The sequence below is a fragment of the Castanea sativa genome, chromosome 6 (assembly GCF_040712315.1).
Source record: "Castanea sativa cultivar Marrone di Chiusa Pesio chromosome 6, ASM4071231v1".
Lineage (NCBI taxonomy): Eukaryota > Viridiplantae > Streptophyta > Magnoliopsida > Fagales > Fagaceae > Castanea > Castanea sativa.
In genome coordinates, this window is record NC_134018.1 from 3544474 (window position 1) to 3561153 (window position 16680).

The 16680-nt window shown below is 32.6% G+C and overlaps 2 protein-coding genes across 2 annotated transcripts; one reads left to right on the forward strand and one right to left on the reverse strand.

Annotated features, from left to right (window-relative positions):
* Positions 1–4010: 4010 nt before the first annotated feature.
* Positions 4011–8173, reverse strand: LOC142641288 (oligopeptide transporter 1-like). The gene is made up of 7 exons (XM_075815693.1): positions 7758–8173; positions 6565–7007; positions 6145–6242; positions 5485–6057; positions 5115–5382; positions 4775–4957; positions 4011–4694 (listed from the first exon to the last, which is right to left on the reverse strand). Exons 1-7 carry the CDS (start codon positions 7795–7797, stop codon positions 4074–4076), a joined length of 2226 nt encoding a protein of 741 aa, XP_075671808.1. The 5' UTR covers positions 7798–8173; the 3' UTR covers positions 4011–4073.
* A 5224-nt stretch (positions 8174–13397) lies between these two features.
* LOC142638788 (protein FAR1-RELATED SEQUENCE 3-like) lies at positions 13398–14282 on the forward strand. The gene is made up of 3 exons (XM_075812854.1): positions 13398–13835; positions 13953–14012; positions 14232–14282. Exons 1-3 carry the CDS (start codon positions 13398–13400, stop codon positions 14280–14282), a joined length of 549 nt encoding a protein of 182 aa, XP_075668969.1.
* Positions 14283–16680: the final 2398 nt, after the last annotated feature.

The following is a 16680-nucleotide window of genomic DNA, read 5'->3' on the forward strand; positions in this document are numbered from 1 at the left end:
TTTAACATTGATTTACTAACATTTTCCTCCCCAAGTGTTGTATCCAAAAAAATCCAATCTTTCTTGAACTCCATCAGATCAAAGGTCAAATCCTTTCTTGTACAATTAATATAATTAAAAACTTCTTTAGGTTGTAAATTTTCCAACATGAAGCAAATTCTAATTTAGCACCAAACAAATAAGATAATATAATGGCAATTTCTTTGCATTTCCATCCTTTTCATGCTTCTTGATTCTAGGCGAATCAAAGTATCCATATGACACTGCTTGAATCAACATGAAAGATCTAATTTCTTCCAAATAACTATGCTTTCACAATAACAAAAAAAAAGGATTAAAAAACTGGTTGTTTGTGGCAGAACAAAATATATTCTACTAAAGTATCAATTGAACCACTAAACTCCTTCATCTCACCATGAAGCTTCTTTTCCTTTTTTAGTAAGTAAACTATGATAGCTAATAACATTTATTATTCAAATATTTGCAGCTATGAATTTTCACAAAGAAAGAAGAAAAACTTAACAATAATGCTAGTGGTCAAACAATCCATTACATCTTCCTCAGTGGCTATGATAGTTCATTATTGTCTGATTTAAAGGTATGCGAGTGCTTGAGGTCAACTGCACATCCAATTTCTATTGAACATATCAACTATTTTTTACATGAAAATCACCTCATGGAATTCACTTGAACTAAAAGCAGCCAAAAAAACAAAAATTCTAAATAATCCTGTTAAGTACCTACAAAGAACAAAAATAAGGAGCTAATTAATATTGGAACCTTCACTTACTAACCCAACAGCTTTTGAGTGTAAATATGCTTATTAACAGAAACAAAGCAATACTAAAAAGCAACAGAAACAAAGCCTCATAGACACAATTAGAAATTTTCTGAAAACCCCTATTTATTGGTGGCAAACCAAAGCCCAGCCATGCAGCCAAAGAAACCCACAGCCACAAACCCCTATTTATTGTTTTTCGTTCCTTCGTTTCTCATTTCTCATGGTGTCAACATCTTACTCCTCCTAAGGAGCAAGGACACAGTTTAAACACATCTAATATTATATTATTTTTGTTTTTCAAAAAAATTTATTTTATTTTATTTTATTTTAAATTTAATTAACAAAGTAAAGTTAAGTTGCATATATATATATATATACACACACACACAAGTATAAAGAAAGTATTGTGTACAGACATCCCTGTAACTAATATATTTTTAGCAACTATATATTTCTTAAAGTGTGTATTATAATTTATAATTGAATCCCATTAAAAAAAATTTATAATCGAACTTTTTAATTTTAATAGTGTCTTCTTTGAACATCCATCTAAAAATAAATAAATAAAAACACTGAATTAATACTGTAAGTGTTAACATATAACAATTTCTCCACAAAAAAAAAGTGTTAACATATAACACCTATGCAATTATTTTATTGACGGCGGTAGGTACCTTGGTCTACAAGGGAGAGATCCCTCGTTTTATGGGTGTGGCTGTGGTTTATCAATATATAAATACCATGTTGTTTCATGCAGGAATTAATTAAATTAAAAGTAAATTATTGCATTTACAAGTATAACCCACTTCTTCTTCTTTTTGAGAAAAGTATAACCCACTTTTAAATGAATGGAATATTTACAAGTTTCATGAACAACTTTGACCACGATTTGATCAGGCTTAAGTAATTTGTACCCAAATACATTTTAGCCCAGAAAAAATACATTAAAGTGAGAGAAGGAATACACAAAACCTTGCTATTGAATTACACCAATAAAAAAAAACAAAGACTTAATAGGTGGTTATGGTTTATCAATATATAAATATCATGGTGTTTCAATGAAACACCATGATATTAATTGTTAAAAGAAAATTATTGCTTTTACAAGTATTTTCCACTTTTGAATGAATGCAATATTTTATTTGAAAACAATTTTTTTCTAACAAGATTTCATTAGCTATCAGAACTAAAGCATGTTCTTATTCTTATAATGTCCATATGGTTTTTAATCATCGGTTCTTTACACATTCTACAAAATGATGCAAAAGCATTGTAATGGAAACATGCATGAAATAGAAGATACTATAATTAGGATAAGAAATTATGTGATATTATCAAATTATTCACCAGATAGTCCTTGAGCATTAATGAAATAATATGATTTGGGTTCTGAGCCCATTCCATGAAGTGAAGAAAAAATAGTAGGTCGTGAGTCTAATTTGTGATGTAAAGAAAATACAAACTTCATGCTCAATCCGTGAAGTCAGGAAATAATGTGGGCTTTGAGGGCATTCTATGATGTTAGAGAAATTGTTGGCCAAGAGCCCAAACTGTGAAGTGAAGCAATAAATTACAATAAATACGTGGATTCTTGGTATGATGTGACCGTATTTAATTATAATAAATTTGTTGGTAAAAAAAATTCACAACAGCTAAACATGACCTATTGTAATTAGGAGATAATAAAATAGTGTCAATTATAGCCCATGTGAAAGTGAGCAAAGCTGGAAAGGATCCCCTCCTTTTGAATTGACCAATATCCTCTCATTTTTAGGTAGATGTGAGAAAAGTGGTATTTATTTTATTTAAACACATCATGTCTTATTGTTAATATCCTTGTAATTCAATTGAATATTGCCTCCTAATGTTTCAAAGGGAGAAATTCACTGTTCAAAGTTCAAACCCCCCACCCTACTCCAACTATCCCCAAAAAAAAAAAAACATGTCCTAATAAATAAAAATCTAAATTAAAATAAGAGGAAATTGAAGGAGGGGATTTTATCAAGTAAAAGTGATGTTTCTCCGATCACAATTCACAACAAAAAAAAACATATGTTGCATCTAATCTATGCAGCATATACTTTCCCATTCACAACTTGCTACCTTAGCAAGTTGTGAAAAAATTGGTGTCTCTTGCATTGCCTGTTGAAAACGGGAGCTCTCTTTGTAGGTAATTTTTACGAATTCTTAAACCTGTGAGAAACAAAATATAGAGAAAAACACACGCCAAAGAAAAATAATCATACACACAAGACAATATTTACGTGGTTCGGCAATTTGCCTACATCCACGAAGTTGCAAGGAGTTCACTATTATCAGAAAAAAATATAAAGTGCGGCTACAGACAATTTTCTCTCTCTAAAACCAACTTCAACACAAACCCAAATCACAAAGTCACGTTTTCTCCTAAAAACCAGATTCACAATGGGCCAAAATCACAAAATATTATTTGGGTCGGGTCGGGTCGGGTCATCAACCGGATCAAACATAAACTAGACTCTACAAAGCCCAATACTCTTGGCATGAAATATAGGAAAGGCAATAATGTAATCAAGGGCCTCTTGAAAGGAAAATTCTTAGGTACTCCCGGAGTATAGTGAAATGGCGCTCCCTCCTCTCACATTCATGGTGGACCCCACCATGAATTTAATGAGCGGACCCCACCATGAATGTGAGAGGAGGAAGCACAATTCTTTATGCTCCGGGAGTACCTAAGTATTACTCTGAAAGGAAATGTCAATTCCATATCGCACATGAAAAATAATTTAATAATACCATGTGAGGAATGAAATCAGAAACGAGTCAGCTCTCTATTTATTCATAGTATATTGGCTTTAAATGTTTTACCATTTTCTGCTTGACTAAATTCCTTGATGCCCTCCATCTTGTCAATTGGCTTTTATATTGATGATTCTTTATTAGAAATTGATGAAGCATTGGTTGGTTTGTATTCTAAACAGTAAATCCCACTACAAAAAGTAAAGAAATTAAGCCAAATCTAAAATTTTTCATTGATTCAATGAGTATTACCCCAATTAAGAGCTTAACGTATGACTCTTCACATAGCATTTAATAGGAATATTTAAAAAATCAACTTTTTTTCATTATGACCTCAAGATTTATTTCATGAAATTATGATTTACAGAATTTTAAAATATTTCATTTTTAACGTACAGATGTAATTTTATACAATAAATATATAAAAATAATTTGGAAATTAATTCTACAAGATCATAAGGCATTGGAGTACATTGAAATGTGATGTGTGCCCAAGTCATAAACCTTAAGCATCTCAAAAAACAGGGCACCCTTCAATCTTAACCCCAGGAGCTGTAGGGCATGAAGCCAATGGACAATGATCATCACTGGCCAGACCCCACCACTCTGGACCAATTATATCCCTGGATTGAAGAGTGAAGAAAATTACAACACCCAAAAAAGCAACCCCAGCATCTAAAGCAGCAGATAAGACATAGGTATGTCTAGCCCACCATGCCTTAAAATTTCTGTAAACATAGAAATTGAAGAAAATTCCAACAGCTCCCCAAGCCCAATAGTTCACTGCTCTAGTTGGTGGCATGCCACTTGTAGCTCCAATGATAATAGGCATGTGTATAAGTTTAAGCCACTTGATGTTGGGGTATTTGCGTGAGAGATACCAGCCAGGAATAGGGGCTAAGAAGCCAATGAGAAAGAAATAGTTCATCTCTTTGTAGACACCATATTTTGTGAACATTCTGAGTGGACCTATGACTCCCCATATAATGGAAGCATTGTAGAAAACATCATCTCCAGGGCATGTCCAAGGACTCCCATCCGGCAACAACGATGTATCACATATGTTCTTTATACTTGTGAGAAGCCACCATGCTGTGGCAAAGTAGGTACTTGAAGCAACTACTGTTCCAAATAACTGAGAACAACACAATGTGTCATTATATGAAGATAGTAAGCAAAAATTCATCTAAATTTTACTGGTACTAATTCACTTGCCTGCGCAACGAACATATCCCTTGGAGGGATTTTCATATAGTGGCCTAATTTGAAGTCATTAATAAAGGAGAGTGCTTGAGACATGCTAATGTAGCCGTAGGTCTTGAAAGCCACATTAGCTAGGGGCTTCCCTGGATAAATATACCCAATCACCAATTCTGTGATCACGTTTAGCCCTGGTTGCTGCAATGACATTAACAGTAACATATTCTGTTGAGAATAGTAGTCTGCATAAAATAGATGCATAATAATGTAGTGTGTAATCAACTCTATCAATTTCAAATGCATGTTTGGTGTTCTTTTTCATCAATTAAAAACAAAGATGGTTGGGCTTATATACCGAATTTGTTGTGGCTTGAATTATGCCAATGGGTAAGGTAAAAAACAGCGCAATGCCACAAGCCAGTAATAGTCCCCACCATGGGAGTTGCAGCTGTTTGCCGAAACCTTCACAAGCAACCATGGCAAGAGCCAACATTAAAAATAAGATGATATAAAACCACCACTGAGGGACTTGTTTATAGTTCTTCTTCATCAACCTCGTGTGCACATCAGTATAATTATCTTTTGCTGCACTTGCTGTCTGTTTCCAGAGTGTCCAGATTGTTCTGCTCAATGTTTTACCCAGATAAAGAAAATCGTGAAAAGGCTTTTTACTAAAAAGAACTTTTGCAACAGGATAGAATGGAAGATGTTAAGAAGCAGCTTACTTTCCATTAAAGAGGGCAACATGAGTAATCGTAGCTGTTAGAGTGGCAAAGCTCAAACCATAAGTAAAAGCGAAGAACACACTTAGATAAAGTTTGCTGTAACTGTCATAATCTGCACGATTAATATCAAATGCTTTCTCATTCAGAATTCTGGATATATTGTAGGGTTGTCCAGTGTGATCAAAAGTGTGGGAAGAAAATATAGGAAACTTCTTGGCATCATATGCATTACTCCAATAAGCAATCGGGACAATAACATAGACAAACACAGTAAACCCCACTAAAATATTGATGATGGCAAACAAAGGTGTGGCTAAGGGAGTGCCCAAAAAGCCAGCTACAGTGGACCAGTCAAGGCCAATTGAGCCTACGCCAAGGCCCTTGATCCCTCCACCAATCTGTTGGGCTGTGACTGAGTCCTTCCAAATCCAACAAACAAAGGAGAGAGCTGATATTGAAGGGAAAAGATAGCTTGGAACAATGTAATAAGCAAAGCTTGCTACAAAAACCATGAAGAAGAATTGTAGCCTTGTATGTCCTCCTTTAGGCCTCTTTTCTTTTTCATGCAATGCCCTGCATTTCACATACTACTTGGTTCATAACAAGTTACTAATTATTTTTCTAACACAAGCAATCTCCGTATAAAAGAGGATTGTGTACCTAAATAGAGAGACTTGGACCAAGTTTGCAGGCCACCACATATAAGGTGAGTCAACAAGGTATTTTCTGAATAGTCCAGCCCATCCATAACCAAGCATCTGAAGAGTTCATTTACAAACTGTGACGTCGTAGGAATAAAATTCTAAGAAGCAATTATGCAATACATTGATGTCATGGCATTTTTTTATTCACACTAGAGTAGCTTATATTCTCCAAAACAAATGGGGGTAAGGCTGTCTATCAATTATCTATTCTAGGCCGCAAAAAATTGAAACTTTGTGCACAGGTACAACCTTTTACTAGAGTGGCCTATATTCTTAATGTGAACAAAGAAGTATCATGCAGTCTTCATGTGAGAAGCTGGATCAGTTGGCTATAACCATAATGCCATTAAAATGAAAACCAGAGCCCAAAATATACCTGAGTACTTTGTGATAAGAAAAAGGCTGCAACTGGAGAGAGTTTCCTGTGGTAGAAAGCCTTGACAATATCAACAATATAAACTGCATACACTCCTCCAGCTCCAGAACTAGCAAAAATGGTGATCAAAACATGTTCCTTTAAATTAAAGGGCCCTGGATTCAAGGAGAATGACCAGTTTGTGAGTGGGACTCGAATTGGCTTTGATGGAAGATATGCAGCCATTAGCTTCCCTAGTGGGAGCACAAGGATTTGTGCTGAGACGGACGAAATTGACAGCTGATTTTGGCGGTACGCGAAAAATTGGTTTACAAAAGCAAGAAAAACACATGATATCAATCCAAGAACCCATGTTCGAAATGTCAACGCTGGCAGTGTTGGGTCATCAGTTGGAGGAACTGTAAGCCTAACTTGTTCAATTGGGCTATCATGGTCTTCATCTCCTGCTTATATAGAATGACCAAATTATTAAAAGTAAAAGACAAAGATCTAACCAATGAAATAAAATGTTTCATGAAAAAGATCATTATGAAATTATTGAGATGGATAGAACTGAATGATAATATAAACAATGAATAAGCTGCTCTGTTATTATGGTTTAAAACAATATTTTGTGTCAACTTTAATAATATTTCAGCGCTATGTTTCTCATTGAATGTTGAATATACCAGTACCAGATTAAATAATGAGCTATTGTGATGAAGAAAGTAACTTTTTTCAATAATATTATCGATAGTACAGGAATGAGTAAATACATTATAAGAAGAAAAAAAAAACAGAACATATAGTAGATACGATTACTCAACAAAACTAAAATAAATCAATAATAATAATCCTCATCAATTAAAAAAAAATGCTTTGTACTGAAGTTAATGTCATACATACCAAACATACATGCAACTTTCATCAATCATAGCAAACAAGAAAAAGGGTGATGAATCATGAAACCAGAGTAAACTATGATTCTCATGTAATAGAATTACATGGCAAATCCAAAAGAAATGAATTTTACATGAATTGCAGAAAAACATTTTCTCTGTAATATGGTTGGTTTCATGCCTGCATACCCAGCATACATGTAGCATTCATGAATCATGATTCATGACATAAAATGATGATGAATCACGAACTATGAAACTCTATTTTCTTATTGTGTGTGTATGAGAGAGAGAGAGAGAGAGAGAGAGAGTTACCAGTCACGTCAGTAATGGATTCAAGCTTCTCAAGTGACATTGCTCTCACTCAGATTCTCCTTGGACGCACTTTCAAACTCACAAAGCACTTTATATATATACCACCCTTGTGATCTTTAAGTCTCACACAATCTTGTAATGTTGTTACAGAGTATAAATGAGATATTAAAACAAAATAAAAATTCTTCTTCAAATTTTTAAGTGAATAATGCGATTTTAAAGCCTCAAATTTGTATTTGTGTTGTAAAAAAAAAAAAAATTATTTGGAAAGGCGGTCTTTTAGAGAAACAAGGAAACTACATAGGTATATGACTAAGCTGGCTCGAAAAAGAAGGAGCATTTATCTCATTCAGAATCATTTTTGCATCTGGATATACTTTCTGAGTATTCATGAATCTTGCTTGCATTTCAATATATATTCATGCTCAACAGAATCCAGAATATACTCAGCATACCAATAAGGAAAAAAGAAAGTAAGGAAAACTAAGAAATATTATCTGTGCCATTTATATATGGAGGCAATAATTGCATTTTCAAAGGGTGGTTGATATTTGACCTCTTGAGTTGAGAACTAGATTCTGAGATAGCTACTTGACAGCTAACTAAGCTTAAATGGAGATTGTTGGAGATTGAATTTGGAGGACTAATGAAGTGATTATGACTTATGAGTTATGACATCCAAGTAAAGTGTTGCTGTGGTCCATTTAGTCAATCTTTTTGGAATTAGAAGCTGGCAATGGTAAAGATGTGACCCTTTAGTTTATTTCACAAAATTGATGTGATGTGATCTAATGTAATTAGTGTACAGTAAAAGTAGTGTCAACGATCGGCCTATATGAAAGTTAAGATAAGATTCCCTCCTATTGAATCGTCAAATATTTTTTATTGCTGCATATCTTATACTCATTTAAATAAAAATCAGAGGAAATTGAAGAAGTGGATATTATCCTATAAAGGTGATGTTTATCCAATCACGATTCACAACTTACTGCCTCAACGAGGCGTGAAAAAATGTGTCTCTTGCCTTGCTCATTCAAATTAGAAGCTTTCTTGGCATGAGATTAGGCAGGGCAAAAATGTAACCAGACCATCTTGAAATGTCAATTCCATATGCACATGAAAAATAATTTAGTGACACAATAATGCTTACTACGTACTTTCACACACATTTTGTTATAACTGTCCTACATGACAGGCTGTGAATAATAAAAAAAAATAGTGGGTTTATATGATACTGAAAGCCAAATGCTTTTAATGTTTTTTAATGCAATGGTGTAAAAATATGATTAAAATATCAGTTTCTTATACTGACAGGTAGTTAAATGTTTTTAATACTTTACATATTGGGTCTTGTTAATAGATATCTTTAAGGCATTTATTAATTAACTATTTTTAAAAAGTTTTAATACTACTTTCATATAAAAAAAGTCAAATAAGTCAATTATTTTTTCCCCTATAAAACGTTTCTAAAAATATTTCTTAAATAAATTCCCTTAGAGCATTCATTAATTTTTCTCTTAAATGCTTTTCGATTTTTTGCTTGGCTGCATTCCTTAATGCCCTCCATCTTGTCAATTGGTTTCCTTATATTGTTGATTATTAGAGATTGATAAGGATTGGTTGGCTCATATTCTAAGCAGTAAATTCCGCAACAAAAACTAAAGAAATTAATCCAAATCTAAAAAATTACCCTAAACACGTTTAATACGAGCTTAACGTGTGACTCTCCCCTAACTTCTGCTCTCGCACGTAGCATTTAATAGGACTGCCAAACTAAACAACACCTCACCCGCCAATTCAATTCTATCTTATTGTTTTCATCTCAAAAAAAAAATTCAATTTTATCTTATGGTATCTGATATTGTTCTAAGATAATGTTGTGATGTAAAAATATGATAAACTCTTGCACATACAAGAAAAACGGATTTGGCTTACCTCCAATACAATAGCAAGTGATAATGAGTTTTAATCTCTACATTTTATTTAATTAGTGGGTAATATGAAAATTTCTCATTAAAATAAAAAGAGATTCCACTTTAAAAAGTACTGAAAGTAAGATAAAACCAAAACAGTAAATATATAATTCAAGTTTCTCAATAACCATTTGCTGTGTCTCAAGTTTCAACTTTCAACCAGGGTCTTCTCAAGTTTTTTTTTTTTCATCCTTCTTCCTCAAAAAAAATAAATAAAGTTTTTTTCATCCTTAAAAGAGGATGTGCAGCTTTTCAAAATACAGTATTATATTTTATTATTTTTAAGGTACTTGTAAATTGTAATTCTATATTATAAACTAGGGGTTTTTACCAAACAACATCAAAATTGCCTACAAAATGGCATAAATGCACAGCATTGCATGGTGCAGTGCAATTTACAGTTTTATAATAAGAAAACTACACAAACCGCACCACATCCTCTCTATATATTAATATATTTATTTTTTTAATATTAAATATGTTATTAATAGTTTAATAACCCTATTTTTTCAACAAAAAAAAAAGTTTAATAACCCTAGCAAGTGTTAATTAGGAAAGCCAGCCAAAATAATGAAAAACTAGCTCAATAATTTAAAACTTGGCTCAAAATAAAAGAAATCAATTTTGAGCTAGGTAGGAAAAGCCCAAAATTTGAAAAATATACTATCATCAAATTGCATCTTGTACACCATATTGCACATATGATCGCAAAAATGAGGTATGGTGCGGTTATGGTTTTGGCTAAACTCTAAACAATATCACGCCGCACCGCGCATATGATCGTAAAAATAAGGTGCGGTGCGATTATGATTTTGGCTAAATTGCACCGCAAAATACAGTGCTAAAAATGGCATAAAACTGCACCACACTGTACTGCGAAGACCCCTTATAAACCAAATGATTTGGAAATCAATTTACTTTTTTTTGAAAGGCAGGTAATGGAGGAATGAAAGGTAGGAATTGAACTACAAACATGAAATACCATAAAATATACCATTATTATTTATTATTAGGCTATCATTTGAATCTCGAAAGTTGGTTTACTTAAAATAAAACCAAACTCAAAAGCAAGACTGCTAATAATTCTTTTCTTTTCTTTTTTCGATCTGAGATTGAATTATACTCTAGTCTTATCTAATAGATTTATTTATTACTAGACTATCACTTGAATCTCAAAAATTGATTTACTTAAAATAAAACCAAACCATAAAGGAGGGCTTTTCCAATATATTGATCAATCCACCAAAAGATTACTGCTAATAATTTTCTTTTTTTTTATCTGAGATAGAATTATATTCTAACTTAATCTAAGTGTATATGTGTAAAATTCTCTTTTAGAGACTTGAACCCCTCTCTTATCCTCCATATCTCATAAACACTTACTGTGAAGTAACCATCACGCCAAGAGTACGTAGTGTGTGGTAATTATAATTCATTTTAAGAAATTCTCAAGCAACCATTTTCAATTCTTGAAAAAATATTTCCAAAAATTATTAATTATTGTGTGCCCTTAGGGCACACATTAGCAAAATCCGTGATAATAATGTGATCTTCATTATTTACTTGTGTGTTTAGGGGGGGGGGGGGGGGGTTTAAGCAGCCAAAACTTCATAATTTGTTAGAGATTGTACGTCTTCTTCTTTTTTTTCTTTGTTTCCTTTTCTCACTTTTGGTTGTGTATGTTAGATCTCAAAGATCGATGGCACTTCTTGAATTTCAGCAAAGGTCACATATAAGCTATGATGATGATGACAAGGAGAAGCTTTTGCAAAATTGATGATCTGATTTGATGATTATCATGATGGTTTTGGCAATTATAATCACCATTACTAAGGTGGATATTTTAAGTCATGAACTATTTGCTAAGTTACATATAGATAGATCATAGATGAATGTCCAAATACTATAGAATTTGAAATCGAAAATATTTTCTATGATAATTACTGTTTACATCCACCCAGTATACTAATATTTAAAAAAAAAAAAAAAAAAAAAAAGATTTGATAATAGATTTGACAATAAGAATCTTTATCAATTAACCATAACCCACTGTTAAGTTGCATTCTAAATGCATTAGGAATAAATAGATTCTTTTCTTTTCCATCTTAGAATAAAAATAATGTGATCAAATTGAAGGGATCCCATTATCCTTTTGAATAACCTCATCGGATGTGATCACCATGTCATCAATATCAAGTTTACAACAATATTTCATAATAATTTTAAAATAATTTCAAAATAGTCTACCACCTCACATATGGGTTCACCACAATTTATATATAATGTTTTTTAATAATTTATGTCTAAATGTAGGTGGTAGCCAAGACATCTTTAGTCTAATGGCACCTCCGGTGCCTAGTGGGGGGGGGGGGGGGGAAAAGATTAGGATATTTCTAATCATGATAATAAGAAAGTCTAAGGTGGTAGGTTTTTAAAAAAAATAATAATAATTTGAATCTTAGAAATATAATGAGAAACTATTACATTTTTTTTTTTTTTGGAACTCAATAAACTATTACATATTTTAAAAATTCATTGCTTAAAAAATGTGTAAATCGTAACTCTAATATCAAGTATAATTTGAACTTATATATGTGCATAATTGTGATTGTATTTAAATGTATCCGTACATATATATACATAGAGTTTTTTTTTTTGAAAACTATATACACAGAGTTATACATTAATTACTAGTAAAATTAAACAACAAATTAGTAAGAGGATTCAAAACCACAAACCAAGGAAAAATATTCAACAGTTACAAGGGAAGAATTTAAACCACAAATCAAAGGGGAAGATTCAGCCTTTGACTGTGCACTAATGCTTGTTTCTTTTGCCAACTTAGACCAATGCATGAACTTATGGAGAGTTCCTACCAACATCGTAAAGTTATTGTGTGTTTGGCAAAAATTATTTTTGCTAACTTATTTTATTATTTAGCTTATTTTTGCTACTAATTATAGGCTTCACTGCACTTTTTAGTATTATTTATGGATCTCATTGTACTATTTCAGCTAGTTTTTACATTTATCTACAGTACTTTCAGCAAAAAAAATTTAGTTTCAGCAAAATAAACAGATCCCAAACAAACTCTAAATATTTCATACTCATGTGAATAGTAAATTCACAATTTTTTTTTTAATCTAAGATAAAATTCTATGCATTTGCCTTCCACATCCCACAACCACTAATATTTATGAAGTGATCATCACGCCAGGGGTTAGCAGTGGTAAATTCACTGTTAATTTAAATGGTAAAACCCATTATCATATAAGAGTGATTATCCTATTCATCTAGTTGTACTCAAAGCATATTTAATAATTTTTTTATCCTATACACACACACTTTAGACACAAACTCACACAAGTGTATATAAGAAAGTTGTTATAAATCTTAAAATAAATTTAAAAAAGAAATTTATTTACACTAAGCCAAAAGGAGAGAACTTACTGTGTGACTGAACAATACGTAAAAGCATTGAAGTTGCTTGTTGCAGCAGGAGTCTCTCCGTTGAAACAAATCAGCACAGGACAAAAGGAATGGCACACAAAAACAAAAGTAAAAGCCGGAAACACTTTGGGAGAAAGGAATACAATGAGACAAAATAGGGAAGTGTCCAAATCAGAAATGCCATCATCCAGAAACAAGATGTGGTTGCAAAGCAGAGATGAAAATTAGTTGTAGATATAGTGAAAAATATTGTGTGGTAAAATTTGTGTCAGAGCACACACATGTCTTAGCTTCTCCTCGTAAGCGTATATTCCTTAGATCTCAGAGGTCCATTAATCCAGCCCAAGCTGTTGAGGCTGAATTAGCAGATAGTTCTGGAATTGCACCAAGAGCAAGTGTAGGACTAATGGCAAGAAGGGTAGGTGGACTTGACAATCTTGGCTTCATTCCTGAGGACTATAATAATTATTTGCGTACAAAAAGAACAGAAGAGATGAAAAGCGGGGATACAGGAGGCTTACTTGAATATCTTCAAAGAATGCAATCTAAAGACCTTAATTTTTCTTATGCAATTCAGGTTGACCTTGATGATCTAATTACAAATATTTTTTGGGTAGATGGTAGAATGAAGTTGGATTATGAATATTTTGGGGATGTAGTGTGCTTTGATACAACTTACAAAAATAATAAAGAAGGTAGGCCGTTTGCATTGTTTATTCATTGATTTATTTTTTGCTTTTATTTTTATTTGTTTCGTTATGAAATGTATCAGGAAGATAGCATGACAAATTTAAATACATCTGGCTTTACTAATATGATGAACTTGACACAAGTAATTAAATGAAAGTTTATTTATTGATTTATTTTTTGCTTTTATTTTTATTTGTTTCATTGTTAAATGTATCAAGAAGATAGCAAGACAAATTTAAATACACCTAACTTTACTAATATGTTGAACTTGATACAGGTAATTAGATGAAAGTTGATTTAATTATTAATTTTTTTTGCTTTGATTTTATTGATTTCTGATTTGTTATACATTGATATGTAGGCACAATTACCCAAAGTGCGAAATCAAAGAAATTATGAAGATGTTGAATAACAAGATAGAATTGAAGATAGAAGCATGATTGTTTATAGGAATTTATCAGCCACGCTCCAAGTCCATAGAGATCATGCATTGAGATATTGACTTAATTTTGCAAATTTTTTATCTTTTACTATGGTTTTTCATGTGTCTTTTAGTTAGATTTGGTTAGCAAAAAGGCTCATTGAACTTCTGTATTTGGGGGAGGAGCATTGTTTTTTGTTTGTTTGTAGGCCTAAAACTTCTGCTTCCTTTAAAAATTATCTTCCTTGAACTTCTGTATTTGTGGCACTTGTCTAATTTTGTTAATGGAGTCCTATTTTAATTGTAGTGACAAAATTCTTGACTCTAGAGTCAATTGAAAGTCATAATCCATATAGAGAAAATACTGGTGGATTTAAAATTTCATATATGAGATCCTACTAGCTTAGCATGACCGTACAATTGTAACTAGATTAGCCTCTTCTTGATAGCTCCAAGCAATGGCCAAAGCACAGTGGCTAGCCAAGCAATACAACTGACAGCACGGTTAGCCTTGAGAAGCAAACTTTGGGACTTCACTCTTTCACTCTTCACCCCTTCAAATTGAATGGCCTCTCCTTTTATTTCTTCATTCTTCTTTTCTCCCTTTCACACTCTTCACATCAAGTCACAATAAATGCAAGCCAACTTATCTTGACTTTGCTTCAACTAATTTCTTTTCTTCAGCTCTCCCTTAGCCGAATGACCCTTGCCTTTTGCTTCTTTCTTTTCTTTCTTCCTTCCAACGTGTCCCACAAGTTTAACATCACATATTCATTTATTTGGCTTGACTTTTGTACATCCCTTCATAAATGGTTCAATACTTTTGTACATAATTATGGAGGAAAATATGAACTCAATTCCTCTCTTTCGGACAAGCTTCTCCAGCAAGTTCAATTTGCTTTGCTGACTTCTTGCCAATTCTTCAACAAGCTCATTTAATGAGCTACGACAAAGTGTGGGCTGGACTATGGTGCAGTGCACCCAACATTCACCATCATCAAGGGATGTGTACAACTTCAAGCAGATAACAATGTTTCTATTTCTGCAGAATTGGTATGGTTCCCCTGTTTTTGTTTCGGTAGAAACTGTTTTTCCTGCATATAATGTTTTGTTCCTGCAGAATAGGTCCGGTTTTATCTCAAAAAAAAAAAAAAAAACCATCTATTGAGACATATCTGACCTTATCTCAATTGAAACACAAAACCAAGACATATCAGTCCAAGCATTCTCAGCAGATATCCATTAATCCAGTCAATCCTTATCAAATAGAGTTTGATAAAATAATGAAATCTGGAATTTAAATAAAATGTTACCCTTATATTCAAATCAAATTGTAATCTCTACAATAAGATATATACAAGAGAGCTTTTATGGAGGAGCTTCCCATCCCAGTCACTCATTTAAGAATTTCAACAAACATGTAAAATACAAAATCCAGCAACCCCAATTATTTACAGACTACAACCTTTACAACGTCCAAAAACGTTTTTCTTTCCACATGTTTCATAATGGAACAAAAAGCAAACACCATTATCACCATAGACAAGTCACTTTGTAGAAACCAATAGAAGCAGATGAACACTTGAAGATGAAGTGAGGATGTGTCTGTAATCGGGGCGAAGTGAGAATGAAGATGAACAAATCTGTAAAAGCCTTGAAAGTTGCTTGTTGCAGCACAAGTCTCTCAATTGAAACAAATCTGCACAGAACAAAAGGAAACCAAAAGCCGTTCTTGTTGACTCAAACCACATGGAGAAGAGAAAAAAAAAGAACCAAAAGCCGGAAACTGTCAAACAGAGAAGAAATAAAGCTGCGGAAGAAAAAAGAAAAAAAAGGTATTTTAACGTTAACGGTGTTAAAGTCAAGGTTATCGCATTTAATGAGGGAGGCTAGGTATTCAAATTTTATTGGTGGAGCATGAAGTGGAACACAATTGATGGGACAGAAGATTTGGACTCCATTTAATGTGGCGTTACCACCCAAAGTGATTATATGAGTAATTTAATTAAACCAAAAAAAAAAAAGGAAACAAACCAAATAAAAAGTGAAAAAAAGGACGTGAGATAAGGGTCTATTTGAGATTCATTTATTTTGCTGAAATTGAAATTTTTTGCTGAAAGTACTTTAAATAAAGGTAAAAGTTAGCTTAAATAATATAATAAGGCTCATTAATAGTATCAAAATATGCAGTGAAACCCATGAATAATAGCAAAAATAAGCTGAATAGTAAAATAAGTTGGCAAAATTAATCATGCCAAACGGACACTAAGGATACCAATAAATTTGATGTAATTACTATCATATGTGATGTCGTTACAATCTAATGTGATGTTATTAGGAACAAAAGTTTCTCTCCAAGCTAGTTTGGAGAGAAACCCTACAAACTCAT

What these genes read in the sequence shown, in the direction of transcription:
- LOC142641288 (XM_075815693.1), bottom strand. Translation starts at nt 7,797, where the DNA reads ATGTCACTTGAGAAGCTTGAATCCATTACTGACGTGACTG. An exon ending in TCTTATCACAAAGTACTCAG is followed by an intron (nt 6,243 to 6,564) that starts GTATATTTTGGG and finishes TGAACTCTTCAG; the next exon opens with ATGCTTGGTTATGGATGGGC. An exon ending in GTTGCCCTCTTTAATGGAAA is followed by an intron (nt 5,383 to 5,484) that starts GTAAGCTGCTTC and finishes AACATTGAGCAG; the next exon opens with AACAATCTGGACACTCTGGA.
- LOC142638788 (XM_075812854.1), top strand. Translation starts at nt 13,398, where the DNA reads ATGAAAATTAGTTGTAGATATAGTGAAAAATATTGTGTGGTAAAATTT. An exon ending in ATTATGAATATTTTGGGGAT is followed by an intron (nt 13,836 to 13,952) that starts GTAGTGTGCTTT and finishes GAAATGTATCAG; the next exon opens with GAAGATAGCATGACAAATTT. An exon ending in ATATGATGAACTTGACACAA is followed by an intron (nt 14,013 to 14,231) that starts GTAATTAAATGA and finishes ATTGATATGTAG; the next exon opens with GCACAATTACCCAAAGTGCG.